This window comes from Marmota monax, unplaced genomic scaffold, assembly GCF_021218885.2.
Source record: "Marmota monax isolate L192 unplaced genomic scaffold, Marmota_monax_Labrador192_F-V1.1 WCK01_AAM20220418_F8-fsc00006, whole genome shotgun sequence".
NCBI classification, from domain to species: Eukaryota; Metazoa; Chordata; class Mammalia; order Rodentia; family Sciuridae; genus Marmota; species Marmota monax.
In genome coordinates, this window is record NW_026693712.1 from 18,555,384 (window position 1) to 18,573,031 (window position 17,648).

The following is a 17,648-nucleotide window of genomic DNA, read 5'->3' on the forward strand; positions in this document are numbered from 1 at the left end:
AATAAAATAAAGGTCCATCAACATCTGAAAAATATTTTTAAAAATTTACCGAACAGAATTTAAAGAATTAAAATCTATAGTTACTGAAATAAAAACCCAATAACTGGTTTACATAATAAACTAGACATGTTTGAAGAGAAAATTATTACACTGACAGATAAAGTTATAGAAACCCAGGGTATAGAACAGGGAAATAGTGTAGAGGTTGAGAGATGTAGATGCATCAACATACTTCTTCTTATTTTTAATAAGGAATACTTCAACATTTTTCTTCTTTTTTTAAACATTTTTTTTAGTTGTCAGTGCACCTATATTTTGTTTATTTATATGTGATGCTAAGGATCCAACCGGTACCTCACACATGCTAGGCAAGCGCTCTACCACTGAGCTACAACCCCAGACCCACTTCAACATACTTCTAATGGGAGTTCTGCAAGGAGAGATGAGAGTCAACATTCCATGAGATACTCATTGAACATTTACCAGAATTGACATGAATCTTCAGATTAATGAGGCATACTGTTCCAAGCAGGAAAAACAGACAACACACATCAGAGCAGATTGGCAGAATTCAAATGTGTGTGTGCCAATATGCCCTGTTTCAAAGTGTATATTTTAAAAGACACCAGAGAAAAGAGAAATTTCTAACAAAGTCATAAAAAGCAGTCTTAACAGAGGCTGCTTTTCATCAGTATCAGTGCCTGTGAAGCACCGTGATAGGTGTAGAAGTTGATATAAGTAGTGAGAAAACTGCCTATTTTAGAGGAGTATATAGTCTAATACAAAGAATGTTTTTAGAAGGAAGAAAGTGTTGTCTTTTTTTTTTTTTTTCTTCTGGCGTTGGGGATGGAACCCAGGGTTTTGGGCATGCTAGACACATACACTCTACCACTGAGCTACATCCTTAGCCCTAAAGGGTCATGTCTCAAGAGAGGAACAGATGTCTTGAGCTGAGTTTAGAGGAGAAATTATCTTTGTTCTGTATGACAGGGGATATGGTACCAATTTGCTAGACTTTGAAAGACAAACAGGACAACGCTAACCACATCAATTTAACTATTTATTGAACACATATTATGTGTATGGTGCTACATTTGGAGCATTTCATCCTGGGTTCATTTATTTTTCACAATAATACTGTTAGATCAGTATTGTTATTCTCAATTAAATATGAAGAGATTAAAACTCTTCAAGGATAAGTGAATTCCTGAAAACCACACAGCTCGTAAATTGTCCACCTTGGTTCAAGGTGGACCAAGCCTTGAATCTATATCTGGCAAGTTCCCAATTCCCTGCCCCTTTACCTCTCTAATGGTTTTTAGAGTAGGTACAAAATTTTCATTTCCAAAAGCCAATTATCATCTGTCCCTTGGGTTCAAATACCAGGACTTGTCACAAGATGTGGTTTGCAGGCGATTTGCATCATCAAGTCATGGGAAGAGTTGCCAAATTTCCTGGCCCTACTCTCCAAGATTCTAAGAATTAAGTCTGGGATGAGCCCAGAGAATGTTTGTTTGAGTTGTTCCATATTGAACCCAGGGTTTGCGGACACTAAGCATATGTTACACCACTGGGCTACACACCCATACACACCCAGCCCAGAATTTGTTTTGCTTTTTTTTTTTTTGGGGGGGGGTTACTGGGGTTTGCATGCAGGAGCGCTTAACCACTAGACACATCCCCAGCCTTTAAAATTTTTTATTTAGAGACAGGGATTACAGGTATGTGTCACTGCGCCTGGCTCCGTTTGCTTTGTAAAGCAAATTTATTTAGTCTATCTTGAGAACACTGTATCTAGAAAGTCTTCGAAGAAACAAGTTCTTCTTTGGAAGAACACTCCAACTACGCTTCAAGTTTTCTAATGGTCTTTTCCATATTGGTACGCCTGAAGCTCCTTATCCTTGACAGCACAGGGACTAGTTGTAAGACTAAATGACTGATGAGTGGTTGAGCTGATCTTCATATATCTCAACTTAGAAGCACGAACTAAACTATTTGTCAAATTGCATAAAATCACACACAAAAAAATCTGCAGTTTCGGCTTGGAAGATGTAGAGGACCAAGTTAGGCCTGACCAATTACATGGTAAAGGCCAACTAAATTGGAATCTCGAACATTTAAGCGTCACCGGTCGAAGATGATGCTCGGGTAGGGTTGCGGGGATAGGGATGCGAGCTTTAAACGAGGTCGTTTGACTCTTGCACAGGCGCAGAAGAACAGCGGTCAACCAAACCTCAAGGCGCGCCCTTCCCCCACCCTCTTTCCAGCGTTCCCCCAGCGCGCAGGCGCATAGAGCGCATCAAGATGGCGGCCCCCGTGGATCTCGAGCTGAAGAAGGTAAAACGGGTCTTCAGTAGGCAGAACCTCTTCTTTGGGGGATGAGGGACTATCATCCCTAGAATATCAACTAGAATATCGAGGGGGGCTGGGTCTCAGAAGGAAAGAGGCTAAAGGGGAGGGGGGAATGGTTTCCTAGAGTCTTGAGGCGGGACCAGCTCTTCTAGCTGGGGTTGGGGGCGAGCGGCTCTTGCTGGGTAGAACTGGTTAAGCTGGGGTAAGTGTACCTGCCAATCCCCGGCCTGTCTCCAGTCTGAACTCTAGAGCCATTTCACTGCGTTTGAAACCTTCAGATATTCAGCTTCATGATAAGAACTGAAGAGAGCGTTTCAAATGGAAGCACCTTCGGACCGCTTGCCCGAGCTGAGGCATCTAAAATTCGACCTCATTATTTGCTTTGAAAAGCCCCGAGTTCAACCTTTGTTTTTGGCCATTTATTGGATACCATACCTTGAAAGGTAGCAGTATCAACGCTTCAAAAAATCAGACGTTGTTATAGCAGTGTTCTTCAGGGGTTAAGCTCCCCGCCCCGTCCCCTTTTGGAAAGACTTGTCCAAAAAATCTAGTAACGTTTTCCAGTAAAGTATCAGAAGGAATTGTATTTCTCCCTTTGTTCAAACAATTACTTATAAATAGGTTGTTACTCAGAAACATTTGCCACCTAGGAGTGGGTCAAGGATTTTAACGACACTGCGGACCCCAAACCCTGTGTAATGTACCAGTTTAAATGTTTTTCTAAAAAGGTTTCAAAGATGGGGACTATGTACAGTATCGTCTGTTTTACCGTTTACTTTTTTGTTCATTAGTTAGGTTATTCAGGTTAGTAACATCTTACTTTAATGACTACCTTTGGTTAACCTTTGCATAAAAAACAGGACAGCTGAAATAGCTGTTTTGCCCAAGGAAGCTGTTATTCCTCTGGGGATATTAGGTGTCTATGTCCTGTTTTTTTTTTTTTTTTTTTTTTTGCCATTCTTGAAACTTGTAAATTTAGTCCTTATGTGGTATTTTCTTACGGTGTAATATCTTGGCTTTAACAGTACTTGCTTCCTTAGCAAACTGTATACACAGCAATCAGAGATCCTTGGAATTTACATTTTAAAAAATCATGCATTTAAAAAAATTACCTTTTTTTCCTGTTTAAATTTAAACCATTTCATGGTTTAGTGAAAAAGCTAACAGGAGTACAATTGTACTTACCTACATTAGAATTTGTTGCTAAGAAACATAGACTATGAATGCAAATAGAAAATGATTGCATACTTTAATAGTTTGACAACCAGTTAAATAAGAGCTTTAAACAAGTTCTTTTTTATAATTATCTAGTGGCTTTCAATTTCTTTTCTTCTTGGTGAAAACTAGTAGGAAATTACAGACACCTGTCCAACTCCAAAGGAGATCTTTGGAACATCACTAGTATGTGACAACAAAGTCAGGATAAAAGTTAAGTAGTAGCCTTTGCCATGTATCGTTCCTACCAAATGTTGTTAAGGCATAAATCTGACAGCATGTGAAAGTCATTCCAGGCACTTCAATAAAAGTATCCAAGAACTGTGTTTATCTTCCCAGTTAAGTAGCATACACAAGGGTCACATTTGGCCTAGTATGTGCAGATGAAGATCATGATGCAATTCTGCCACTGCCTAGCATTTTCTCTTTTTGTTTTGGTCATTCTCTTTATAATGACTGCTTTCTGAGTTGAGACAGTAGAATGAAAAGATTCCTGAACTAAGGGGTCAGAAGAAATGGGTTGAAATATCTGTCTTTTCCACCTTTAGTGTTCAATCTTGTGCAAACCAGTTTTCTTTCTTAACTCATTTAATTACTTGTTTGTGATATGTGAATGATGAAACTGCTACCCCTTACTTAGGATTATTGGGAGAAGTGAGATCTCTTTAAAGTTCTCAATAATATTTCTAAGCTAATATTTTGAACTAATGTGGGAAAGTGCTTTGAAATCCAGTTGTGTAATACAAATCTAGTCAGTTGTTACTTGATGTTTCTTGCTTTGAGTCTCTGGGTTTCATCCTCTATTGGGCTTATTGTTTTTATTATTTTTTGGCTACTTGATATGTTTATATTTAATGTGCATTTATTTTGCTTTTTTTTTAAGAGAGAGAGAGAGAATTTCAATATTTATTTTTCAGTTTTTGGCGGACACAACATCTTTGTTTGTATGTGGTGCTGAGGATCGAACCTGGGCCGCACGCATGCCAGGCGAGCGCGCTACTGCTTGAGCCACATCCCCAGCCCCTTATTTTGCTTTTTAAAAATTGATTGCATCATATATACATTTATATGTGTGTATATATATGTATATATATATTTGTAGACACAATACCTTTATTTTATTTATTCACTCTTATGTGGTGCTGAGGATGTAACCTAGTACCTCATTACATGCTAGGCATTACATGCTCTACCATTGAGCTACAATCACAGCCTCTGATTGCATCTTCTAGGGAGAGGATAAATTCAGTATTTAGCATAGCTAATTATAATGTTAATTGTAATTAACATTAAACTTATTGACTCTTTTATGTTTGCATTAGTAAATTTCACAGCTTAGTCTCTGGTTAGGATGTTCTAATAAATTTGGATTTGACTTAAATGTTTTCTGTAAAATGTTTAAACTGCTAAATCAAGAACTTGTTTTTATTAGGCCTTCACAGAGCTTCAAGCCAAAGTTATTGACACTCAACAGAAGGTGAAGCTTGCAGACATACAGATTGAACAGCTAAACAGAACGAAAAAGCATGCGCATCTTACAGATACAGAGATTATGACTTTGGTAGATGAGACTAACATGTATGAAGGTGTAGGAAGAATGTAAGTAAAATATGTCCTTAATGTTGTTATTTTGGGAGAGCTTTTGTCTAAATTAAATCATAGAATTTGTTGTTCCTTTTTTTTTTAATGAGGAATTGAACCCCACATAGGTATTGTTTAAATTTACACTTTGAAGATGGTTGAGGTGATACATATCTATAATCCCAGCTACTAAGGAGGCTGAGGCAGGAGTATTTCAGATTTAGGCCAGCCTTGGGCAACTTAGCAAGACCCTGTCTCAAATAAAATATAAAAAAGGTGGGGGATACAGCTCAGTGGTACAGTGCCCCTGGGTTCAATCCTCAGTACCACCACCACCAAAAAAAAAAAAAAAAAGGCACTTTGAAGTACATTTCTTAAATATTTTACTGTTTTTTTCTATGATTAGTTACTGAAGTGTGTTGCTTCAATGCTGCAAATATGATTTTTTTTAAATGGGAATATGTTTATGTTTATGGGCATTTTGTATGTGAAGATTTATTTTGGTACGTATAGTTTTAATCTCCTTTTCCCTACTTATTAGGAATCTACAAATCACAAATCTTTTAGATGTCTGACGGGAGTTGTAAAATAAAAAATAAAGATTCGCTTGCCATTTAAATACACTCATTCTAAGTGTCATGCATTGTTTTAATAGGACAACTTGTGAAAAATTTAGTAAGTCAGTTTACCTTTTCTAATTATTATTATACAATTAACCACCAACATTTCATTTTTTTCCCCCTCTTTTTTAAAAAAAAAATTTTTTTTTTTTTTGTACTGAGGATTTGAACCCAGGGGTGCCTTTACCAGTAAGCTACATCCCTACCCCTTTTTTATTTTTTATTTTGAGACAGGGTCTTGCTGAGTTGCTAAGGCTGACCTTGAATTTGTGATTCTACTGCCTTAGCCTCCCAAGTTGCTGGGATTACAGGTGTATACCACTCAGCCTGTCTTACTTTTTTTTTTTTTTTCCCCTTTTGAAAAACGTCATTCTTGGGACTGGGGTTGTGGCTCAGTGGTAGAGTGCTTGCCTGGCATGTATGAGGTGCTGGATTTGATCCTCAGCACCACACAAATAAATAAATAAAGGTATTGTGTCCATCTACAACTAAAAAAGATTAAAAAAACAAACAAACCAAAAACAACATTCTTGCTGGGAATGGTGCACGTGGCTCCCAAGGCTGAGACGGGAGAATCGTGAGTTCAAAGCTAGCCTTAGCAATGGTGAGCAATGGGAATGGTGCACATGGCTCCCAAGGCTGGGGTTGTGGCTCAGTGGTCAAGTACCCCTGAGTTCAATCCCCGCTACAAAAAAAAAAAAATCATTCTTGGCCAGGCTCAGTGGTGCTTGACTGAAATCCTAGTGGCTCGAGAGGCTGAGGTAGAAGCATCTCGAGTTCAAAGCTAGCCTTAGCAACTTAGCCAGGCCCTAGAGGAACTCAGTGAGACCCTGTCTCTAAATAAAATATGAGAAAAGGGCCAGGGATTGAATCTGGGGCACTTAATCACTGAGCCACATCCTCAGCCGTTTTTATATTCTTATTTACAGAGACAGGGTCTTGCTGAGTTGCTTTAGGGCCTGGCTAAGTTGCTGAGGCTGGCTTTGAACTCGCAGTCCTCCTGTTTCGGCCTCCTGAGCTGCTGGAAATACAGGCATGCGCTGCCTAGCCTGGCCAAAACGTTATTCTTAAAGAGAGAGAATAGGTCTGCTTCATATTCTCTAAGCAGAAAATGAGGAATGGAAAAGCTTTTAAGTTACAGGTCACATTCCATTACTATGAGCTAAAAGGAAAAGACTTTTATTTAGGTGTGGAAGGTAGGGGAGGAGGGTTTTTCTGGAATTTGGTCTTTACTTAAAATGTACCATTACTTCAAGTTTGGAGGTCTCTTAGTTAGAATGGAATTTGACCTCAGTCTTGGGATGACTTGTTTTGTGATTGATTTGAAGGAAGCATAGCATGTGTAAAATTTAGTAATGACTTTAAGATGACATCATGAGAAATAGACCCCTGCTCAGGGGCTAGGGTTGTGGCTCAGCGGTAAAGCACTCGCCTCTCACGTTTGAGACCCTAGGTTCCATCCTCAGCACCACATAAAAATAAATAAACAAAATAAAGATATTGTGCCCATGTATAACTAAAAAAAAAAAAAAAGACCCTGCTCATGACTGGATAGGAGATGGATTATAGTAAACTTTTCTGATTGGCTTTCTTAGAATGAAAGATATATCACATGTAAATTTTATCTCTGAGTTCTTTTCATTTTGGTTCCTTTTTAAGAGAGTGAGATTCCCAAATTGAGAATTTATTAATGGGACAAAAGAATTGGGTTAAGAACAAGTAGAATCCTTGATTAGGTGTCTATGTAGTACATTAGTATTAACTATAAGGTGATTTTTATTCTTAATGTGAATATCCTGAGGTCTTTAAACAGTAATGCTAGCTTTTCTAGCACGATTATTAACATGTTGTGCTTGGATTTTACATCCTTTGTATAGCCAAAGAATCTTTTCAAAATAGAAACACTTTTTCAGCATCTTTGGTCTTTTGAGCTACACTGAAGTTTTTATTTTTTAATTTTTTTAAAAATATTTTTTATTAGCTATTGATGGACCTTTATTTGTTTGTTTATATGTGGTGCTGAGGATTGAACCCAGTGCCTCACACATGCTAGGCAACCGCTCTACCACTGAGCCACAACTCCAGCCCTATTTTTTAGTTTTTTTAAAAAATATTTTTTTAGTTGTCAATAGGCTTTTATTTTATTTATTTATATGTGGTGCTGAGAATCAAACCCAGGGCCTCCCACGTGCTACCCAAGTGCTTTACCACTGAGCCACAACCCCAGCCCTGAAGTTTTTATTTTTAATTGCAATACTTTCATTTATTGAACATTCACAGAAGTGATAGAATTGCTTTTTTAAAAAAATATGTCTGAAGTACTCCAGATAGATTATATTCCATGCAAAGAATGTTAGAGTTTAAAGGCTTGGATATGAATTAGCTAATAGTAGAATGATGTTTTTAAAAGATTTAGTTTATATAAATTATGTTCCTTTAAAGAAATGTGTAGTTTTAAGTGTTTGGATAATCTTTGGTTTTAAATTTGACTTTTGTGCTTTCTGCATCTTACTGGGAGTATGAGTTTGACCCTGCATTGTAGGGCATGTAAGGTGAATACTGTTTGTTGTTTGGCTAGAGTATTAGTGCCCTGAAAGGAAGAAAAGACTTGCTGAGTATTAGTCTGGTCATGAGGATGTTCTCTTTCTTGATGCTAAACCTGAAATATCTATTTCTGAATTTATGGTCTTGAGTAATCTTGGGTATCATTGTGATTCACTTCTTTAATTCTAGTGTTTACCTTAAATTGTTTTTTGACTATTATTTGTGAATTCTGATTAACAATATTAATTTTCCCAAATTCTTATTTTTAAACCACAGATTATAAGATCCAATTGTTTTTGTTTTAGAACCTGCAGTAGATTTTTCCATTGTGAAATTCAGGCCTCATTATTTCTTGCTTAACTATTGTAATGGCATCTTCATTGTTCTTCCTGCCTGCATTCTGTCTGTCCAGATCCATTCTTTATATATCTGCCAGACTTGATCATGTTAATGTTTTTTGTAAAATCCTTTGTGCATCCTGTTGTCCACAGGATAAAATCTAAACTTAGCCTAGCATTCATGGTCATTCATAAGCTGTCCTTAAATTACCCATCTAGCCTCAGGTCTACCAGCCTCAGGATAGCACATAAATTTTATTTCTACTAGTTTTGTGTTATCTGTTGGGGACTTAAGGTTTCATTGGTCTTTAAACATGCTCTGAGTGATTAGTGACATCTGTCATGGGATAAGGGTAGATTACTATCGTCTGTACTAGCAATTATATCTTTACTCTGGCTCTTTGGGTTTTCTCATCTATGTTTCCTCATTTCTTGGTATAATGCCTGGCACAGAATAGGTGTTAAATGTGTGTTGATTTGAATTGAGTCTGATTTTCTTTTGCTTGAAATAATTGCATTTTTCTTTTGGTTCTTCAAAGGAAAGGTTATGTTTAGAAAGTGTCAGAGCTTTAAGAATCAATGTTAGGGGCTGGGGATGTGGCTCGAGCGGTAGCGCGCTCGCCTGGCAGGTGTGCGGCCCGGGTTCGATCCTCAGCACCACATACAAACAAGGATGTTGTGAGGATGTTGTGTCCGCTGAAAACTAGAAAATAAATATTAAAAAAAAAAAAAAAGAATCAATGTTATTCTATTTTATTATATGATTTAGTCAAGATGAAATTATAAAAGTAACATTTTAAATAAGGTCAGAGTTTCTAACCAAATTGTCCTTTTTCGGAAAGGATTAATCTAATAGGATTGTTTATTTAATTTTTCAAAAGTATTTTTAGTTGGAGATGGACACAATGCCTTTATATTACTCATTTATTTTTATATGGTGTTGAGGATCAAACCCAGTGCCTCACATGTACAAGGCAAACGCTGTACCACTGAGCTGTAACCCCAGCCCCTGATTGTTTGTTAATTCCATTGAGAAAGTTGATTTATTCTAGATGCCAGTCAGAATTGACAATGTAGAAAATCCAAACCTTTAGAAATATTTGGAGGGAAGTATAATTCTTGTAGAATAAAGGCTGTTCTGTGCATACTAATATCAGTATAATGGTATCTATTTTACCTTCTTCATCTTACATAGATTAGAAGTCAGATTTTTCTTGTAAGGGTATGTGTTTAACAAATCATTGCAGACCTGCATGCACTTTAACTCATAAGTATGGAGAGATTTGAAAGTGTTAAACACTTCTTAAACATGGCTATTTTTGGTTTAAAACAAAGAAAGTCAAACCAACAGGATCAGAGAAGATGAATTGCTATATACTGTAGGCTCCTAGTACTCATTGCTCAAAGCTATATTCCATCCAGTCCTTTGGCATGTTGCCAGCACATTTTAGTTCTCTTACTTCATATTCTTTGGAGAGGCTGTTGTGTAGCCTGATACTACTACCACCAATTTCTAGTTTTGCTACTTAAGCTGTTTGTGAGCTGACCTCACCATACTGCTTTGAGAACTATGATGAAAGTTACAACTGTGGGATGATCTGTCTGAATATTTGGAAGTGTTCATCTTTGCATCTTTCTAGCATGCAAACAGTGAATACAAATCTTAAATGTGATGTGAATATTTCTTATATCTATTCAATTTTTTTCATGAATAAAAACTAACATAATTACTTGTAGGGGTTTTCTTCTTTGCACAGTAGAGGATAATAATTTTAAAAAATTATTTTTAGGGCTGGGGTTGTGGCTCAGTGGTAGAGCACCCGCCTCGCATTGTGTCCATCTACAACTAAAGAAAAATATTTTAAAAAATTATTTTAATGTTTTTTGTAAGAATTATATTTCAAAGTCCACATAACTGAAATTTAATCATGCTAGCATTTCAAAGGATCATCATTAGAGAATAAATGTCAAATTTATTTTATTACAGTAGATAATTTATTATCAATATAATCCTGACCCTGATTTGATGTGAGGACTTATTATTCTAATTCCCGTTTTGTTTGAGCATTACATAAATAACATTTCTAGTTTCTAAAAGAGACAAATTAGGCTTTTATTTTTTTAATAAAGGAGGAACTTGAGTAGATTAGCCTTTGGGAAAAATCATAAGTGCCTTTTTAAAGCTTGAACCTGACTAAATATAACTTTGTGCCACATTTAAACTAATTTAGAGGTATGTTACCATTCTGTGGGTATTTTTTACATTTGAGGAACTAAGAATGAACAATGGTATAAATCTACCAACTAGATAAGTGTCTAGCAATGCAGAAATTGCTGTTTGGGAGCAGGGTTGCTATTTCTACTTGTTGAAGTAATTTAGTGGTTGATCTCTGATGGCTGAAAGATCCAGAAGTATAAATTTAAGATAAAAGTCACACAGGTAGAAAGTTAAATAGTAGATGTATTCTTTTTTTTTTTTTTTTTTAATATTTATTTTTTAGTTTTCGGCGGACACAACATCTTTGTTGGTATGTGGTGCTGAGGATCGAACCTGAGCCGCGCGCATGCCAGGCGAGCGCGCTACCGCTTGAGCCACATCCCTGGCCAGTAGATGTATTCTTGATAGGTAACACATTTTAGCCTAAATAGTTAAGCAATTTTTCACCTAATTAGGTTGTAGAAATCTTTTTTTGTTTTTTTGGTGGGGTAGGGTGGTACCATGGATTGAACTCAGGGGCACTTGACCACTGAGCCGTATCCCTAGCCCTATTTTGTATTTTATTTAGAGACAGGGTCTCACTGAGTTGCTTAGCACCTTGCCATTAATGAGGCTGTTTTTGAATGGTCGATCCTCCTGTCTCAGCCTCCTGAGCCGCTGAGATTATAGGCATATGCCTCCATGCCCAGTTTAGGTTGTAGAAATCTCAACTTTTTATTACAGCTTGGTTGAACTATGCTTAGTTTAAAATTTTAGGTTGGTTTTGTGGGGATCTTATTATGTGGATTGTTGCCCTAATTTGAATTTTGTTGTTTGGTAAAGGCAGGATGAATAATTTACAATTTTTCTAAGTTATGTTAAATGTTAATAGAAAACCTGCTGCCTTAGGTAGCCCTTTTATATTTTCATGTAGATCTAGAGTTGATCTTCCAGCCAATTTGATTTGTTGGTTTTATTTTATTTTATTTTTTTATACTGGGGATTGAACCCATGGGTGCTTACCCATTGATTCACATCCCCAGACTTTTTATGTTTTATTTAAAGACAGGGTCTTGCTAAGTTGCTTAGGGCCTCCTAAATTGCTGAAGTTGGCTTTGAACTCAGGATCCTCTTGCCTCAGCTCCCCAAGCCACTGGGATTACATATGTGTGCCACTGCATCTGGCCTGATTTGAGGTAATTTTAAAGTTGGAGAAATAGTCATACTATATTTTATTACTGAGAATAGAAAATAAAGTTAAAAAGTCTTAGTGTGGTAAATACTGTTGATAGTGTGGTAAAAATAGTCATGTTGTTGCTCTCATCAGAATCAAGTTTAAATTTTTAGTGCTTTCTACAGAAGGGGGAGAAAATGTGTAGAATACATTTGGTGTAAGAGCCAAATTGCAAATTTATAAATTCTTTTAATGCTCTTTAAAGGTGTTAGTCTGTATTTTAGAGTAAAGAACACAAAGCAAAGATAAAACAATTTTAAAAGATAAGAAATTTTCCTGGGTTCAGTCCTCAGCCCTAGGGAAAAAAAAAGATAAGAAATTTAGTAGTTTTCTTATATTTTGGATTTTATTTTAAAAGTTCTTGGTGCTCAGCTGCTTTTACTAGTAGAATATGACCCACCCTTTTCTTCTGTTTTTATACAGAGCCATTTAAAGTCATGGCTTTCATGCTCAGAGTTCTAAGGGTGGGGGGGGGGAAAAGAAAGAAAAAAAAACAACTTTTCCTGTTGTGCAGGGGGAAATGACTTCAGTTCTGTTGATGTCAAGTATGTAAGTAACCCCAGATGGACACGCGCTTCTCTTCCACAGATGTGGTACTCTAGGGAGAGATTTTTGAGTAATGTTCTTAATTTCCTTAAGTTGTCAGTGATTTGAAAACTTGATGTTCATTATAGCCTGTCCTACTGCTGTCTAGAATGACATCACTGTTTTTTTTTATGTCAGGAGATATTAGCAAACATTTTTGTAAGAGGTACATAATTATATTTTTTCTACAGAAGAGTACTTTTAAATAATTCTTTCCCTTATTCCCCTTCCATGTCCTTCAGAATCTAAATATTTCACTGAAATATGAGAAATTAATTTTGAAAATGTCATGCTAATTAGAAGTCTGTTGTTAAAAAAGTAAAAAGAAGTCTGTTATCTTGAGTATTAACATGTTAAACTAGAATATTTCATGTGTGCTTGTTATGGGCTTACTTATTTTAGGCTCTGAATTTGTTTGAAAAACATAAATGTAATCCACTCATTGGTTTACTTGGAGGACTTTGTTTCTGTAGTTCCTGACATCAAAAGACCTGGCTTAAAAAAAAAATATATGTGTGTGTGTGTGTGTGTGTGTATACACACACACACACACACAAAATTTAACAAAATTGGCTTTTGTTGGATAAAAGTAGTAGTTTTGCAACAATACAGTGGTACTTCAGTGTGTCCCAATTGGTGATAAGCAAGAATAAATGTAGTTGACTGAAGGAAGGTTGAAAAGTACCATTTTACTTGTTGTTCCTATGTAAATAAAAACAAAGGTAGCAGCATTCTTGAATTGTTGCTTTGTCCCTGGGGAACCGTGCGCTGTAACTGACTTAACTCTAGCTGAATTTCTGTGAAAAGAAAACAGTTTAAATAGTACCAAGAATTTTCTGATTTTAGCTGCCATTTATAGAGGCAGATTCAAGAACAATTTAGTGTCTGATCTGTTTGAGATGACTGAAATGTTCGTGTCATGGAATATAATCTGCTTAAAGAAATATCCAAAAATGAGCTCAGAAAAAATATTGACCTAAAAGGCAAGAGTCAGTCCACATGTATGAACAGATGGTTGGCAGTGGCTTGTTAGTAGTCTTTTCTTTCTTATCACTTATATTAAAAATTTGCTGGGTACTGCAAATAATTTTTACCCTGATGGAGTAAATAAGCTTAGAGTGTGTTGCTTGCATCATTTATGTCTGTGCTTCTGTGAAGAATGTATGCACATTTTATTTTTAGAATTTAAGTTTGGATACATCTGGGAGAGTACCCCATTGTCCTGTCCAGGAACTCTTACCACTTCTTGTTTTGAGGAAGATTAGTTAACTTGAATTGGACTAGATTTTTTTTTTTTTTTAATTAGCTACACATGACATTACAATGATCTTGGCAATTCATACATTTGAATCATTGGGGTATAATTTCTCATTTTTCTGATTGTACAGATTGCAGAAATCACACTGGTCATAGAGTCACCTATATACATACAGCAATCATAATGTCTATTCTATTCTGCTGCCCTTCCTATCTCCCCTATTCCTCCCCTCCCCTCCCATTATTTCTCTCTATCCTGAATTGGACTAGATTCCTTTAAGACAGTATTCTTTTGGCTTTGGAGAGAATTTGAGATGTTCTTATGTAAAAATTTGCACAGTATTAAAAATGTGTCTTTCTTTGTTTTTTTAGTTGTAGTTAGACACAATACCTTTATTTATTTGTTTTTATGTGGTGCTGAGGATTGAGGGCCTCACACTTGCTAAGTGAGCACTCTACTGCTGAGCTACAACCCCAGCCCCTTAAAAATATATCTTTAAATAGATAAGAGTGGGACTACCCTAAGCCCAACCTTTTATATTGTTTCAGAGTAAAAAGATTTGAACCACAGTATGCATCCTCTATGTGTGTATCTGAAAAAAAAAAAAATACATATATATATATATATATATATATATATATATAGTTATTGTGTTTTTTAGACTATTTATTTATTTATTTTTATGCTGTGCTGAGGATCAAACCCAGTGCCTCACGCATGCTAGGCAAGTGCTCTACCACTGAGCCACAACTGCATCCCCCCACTGGGCCTGGGCCATATTTTTAAAATATTTTATTTAGAGACAGGGTCTCACTGAATTGCTTAGGGCCTTACTAAGTTGTTGAGGCTGTGTGCCCAAGTATATTTATATTTCTCTATGACTCTCTGCTTTTGTACCAGGAGTTTTCTGTTCTGTATGTCTTTCAGTACTTGTGTGACAGTACTTTTTTTTTTTTTTTTTTAACTGTCTAGTGGTTATATTTTATTCAGTGTTGTATTTTAACCTACTAGTAAAATACAAGTCACATCTCAAAAAGTTGTAGAATAACTCATTGCTTGCTTATGTGTGGAAATGTTTGGGGTTTGAAACGGCCAGTGTAAAAGTGGTAAACATCAGAGGTGATTATTTACCAGAATTCTTAGAATGCCAGATAGTAACCCAAAATAAACATCATGTTTAAAATAGATTAACATAGTACGGCTTCTATTTCAGGAGGAGTAGTTTTGATTTTAAAATAGACAGTGATTTTTAATTGGTACAAATTGAACCTTGCAGTGTGAGTTACTTATCTAGAACAGGGAATGTTTTTATGTGGGATTGATTTCCTGAAGAGACTGTGATTCTCTTAGAAATTTCAGTGAATTCTCAGTTCTAATTTTACTTGATGTATAGGTAGTCTTTAGTCCAGCTGACCTTTCTTCCTTAATGCATTTTCTTCCCTTGGCTTCAGGGTTATCACCTCTTCTTGGTTTTCCTCTTACCTTGGTCTCCTTTACTATTTCCTTTTCTTTTACATTTGTAAATGTTAGATTAACCTTGGGTTTAGCCCTTGGATTTTTCTTTTCTCTACACTCATCATGATTTTACCCAGGCTTCTTTTTTTTTTTTTTGGTACCAGGGATTGAACCCAGGGGCACTCAATCACCAAGCCACATCCCCAGCCCTATTTTGTATTTTATTTAGAGTCAGGGTCTCACTGAGTTGCTTAGTGCTTTGATATTACTGAGGCTGGCTTTGAACTGGAGATTCTCCTGTCTCAGCCTCCTGAGCCGCTGGGATTACAGGCATGCGCCACCACTCCTGGCTGGGGCTTATTTCTTTAAATGCTATTTTATATACTGACAAGCCCCAGATTTTTATCTTCAGCTTAGAACCTTCCCCTGACTCCACACTTGTATACCCAACTGCCTATTTTATATCTCCATATGATGGTGTAACAAGCATCTCAGAATTAGCTTGACCAATAAAATTCTTGCTGTTTACGAATAAATCATCTTTCTCAGTCTTCCTCTTCATAAAATTCAAATCTTTCCAGAAGTCTTCTAATGGGTCTCCCCTCACATTTCATGACAAAAACTGAGCCATGTGCTTGGACTTAAATCTTAAGGGACATGCCATGATGGATGACATGAATTAAGACTTAAGACTTGATTCAGCTTAGACTTCACTTTCCTTGGGAAAGTGAAGATTTCACTTTAATTGGGGAAGTAGAGGGACCCAAAACTGAGATTATACATCAAAGAAAAAGAAACAGACATTGGGTAGCCAGTTGGGAACATCTGCTAAAATTGTGAACAGATGGGCTGGGGATGCCACTCAAGCGGTAGCACGCTTGCCTGGCATGTGCACGGGGTGCTGAGTTCGATCCTCGGCACCACATAAAAATAAAAATAAAGATGTTTTGTCCACCGAAAACTAAAAAATAAATATTAAAAAATTCTCTCTCTCTCTCTAAAAAATAAATAAATAAAATAAAATCGTGAACAGATAATCATTGCAGTGATCTACAATTAAGGGCTAACTGCATGAAAGCTGTTGATATATTTTGGATGAATTAAGTAGAGTTTAATTAGGGAGTATAGACAGGTGGAAAACCATTGAAATAATTAAGCAATATAGTAATAAGGATGTAAATTAAGGTGGTGGAAGTAGAATGAAGATAGAGGGTCAGTATGAAAAGAAACGGTAAATTGGGAATATAGAAAATGAGGAGGATACCTAAAGTTTTGGGACTGGTACTGCTGAACTACATGGTTTCCCAACTTGTTATCAACCACCATAAACCACTGGCATCCCAGATTGTTGAGCACATCCACATGGAGGCTGGCACAGGACCAAACTCGAGACACTCAACTTATAACAGTTGATGAAAAATTGGATATCACTACATTAACTGGTGTTCCAGAAGAGCATATCAAAACTAGAAAAGTCAGGATCTTTGTTCCTGCTCGAAATAACATGCAGTCTGGAGTAAACAACACAAAGAAATGGAGGATGGAGTTTGATACCAGGGAATGATGGGAAAATCCTTTGATGGGTTGGGCATCTACGGCTGATCCTTTGTCCAATATGGTTCTAACCTTCAGTACTAAAGAAGATGCAGCTGCCTTTGCAGAAAAAAATGGATGGAGCTATGACATTGAAGAGAGGAAAGTTCCGAAACCCAAGTCCAAGACTTATGGTGCAAACTTTTCTTGGAACAAAAGAACAAGAGTATCCACAAAATAGATTGGCACTGACTGTATCTCTACTTGACTGTGAATAAAGTCAGCTGTGCAGTATTTATCGCCCATGTATACATCTCTTAATCACCTAATAAATTTGACCTTAAAATTATAAAAAAAAATAAAGTTTTGGGACTTAGATGAGTAGGAATGTGATGATAGCATTAATAGAAGCTGAAGCTGAGGTAGTGAAATTGCTTGTCTAGGATGTTGGTATGGGTAGATAAAATGAGCTTAATGTGGGACATACAAGTAGAATGACCTTTAGATACTGGATGTAGTGCAGGTTATAGGGGTTGACATTATTTTGAGTATCATTGTACCAGTTGAACCTTTGAAAATAAATGAATTCTTTGGATAGAGAGCTTTAGCAGAGAGCCTTGTATAAGTGCTTGCAATATGGGCAGTGGAGAAGAAAGGGAGGGGAAGGTTTTATGGGTGTAGCACTGGAGAGTACAGTACAGAGATACAGCAGCATCCCTCAGAGTTAAGACTTGAG

The 17,648-nt window shown here is 36.5% G+C and overlaps 1 protein-coding gene across 2 annotated transcripts in view; it reads left to right on the forward strand.

Annotated features, from left to right (window-relative positions):
- Positions 1-2,247: 2,247 nt before the first annotated feature.
- The window catches only part of Pfdn1 (prefoldin subunit 1), a 58,235-nt gene continuing 42,834 nt past the window's right edge, over positions 2,248-17,648 (forward strand). For both annotated transcript variants that reach the window (XR_006855251.2, XM_046460397.2), the window contains exons 1-2: positions 2,248-2,337; positions 5,000-5,166. Coding sequence is in view for 1 of the 2 variants with exons in the window: in XM_046460397.2 (XP_046316353.1) it covers positions 2,305-2,337; positions 5,000-5,166 (200 nt within the window). In the remaining variant the exon portion in view is untranslated. The remainder of the gene's footprint in view (positions 2,338-4,999; positions 5,167-17,648) is intronic.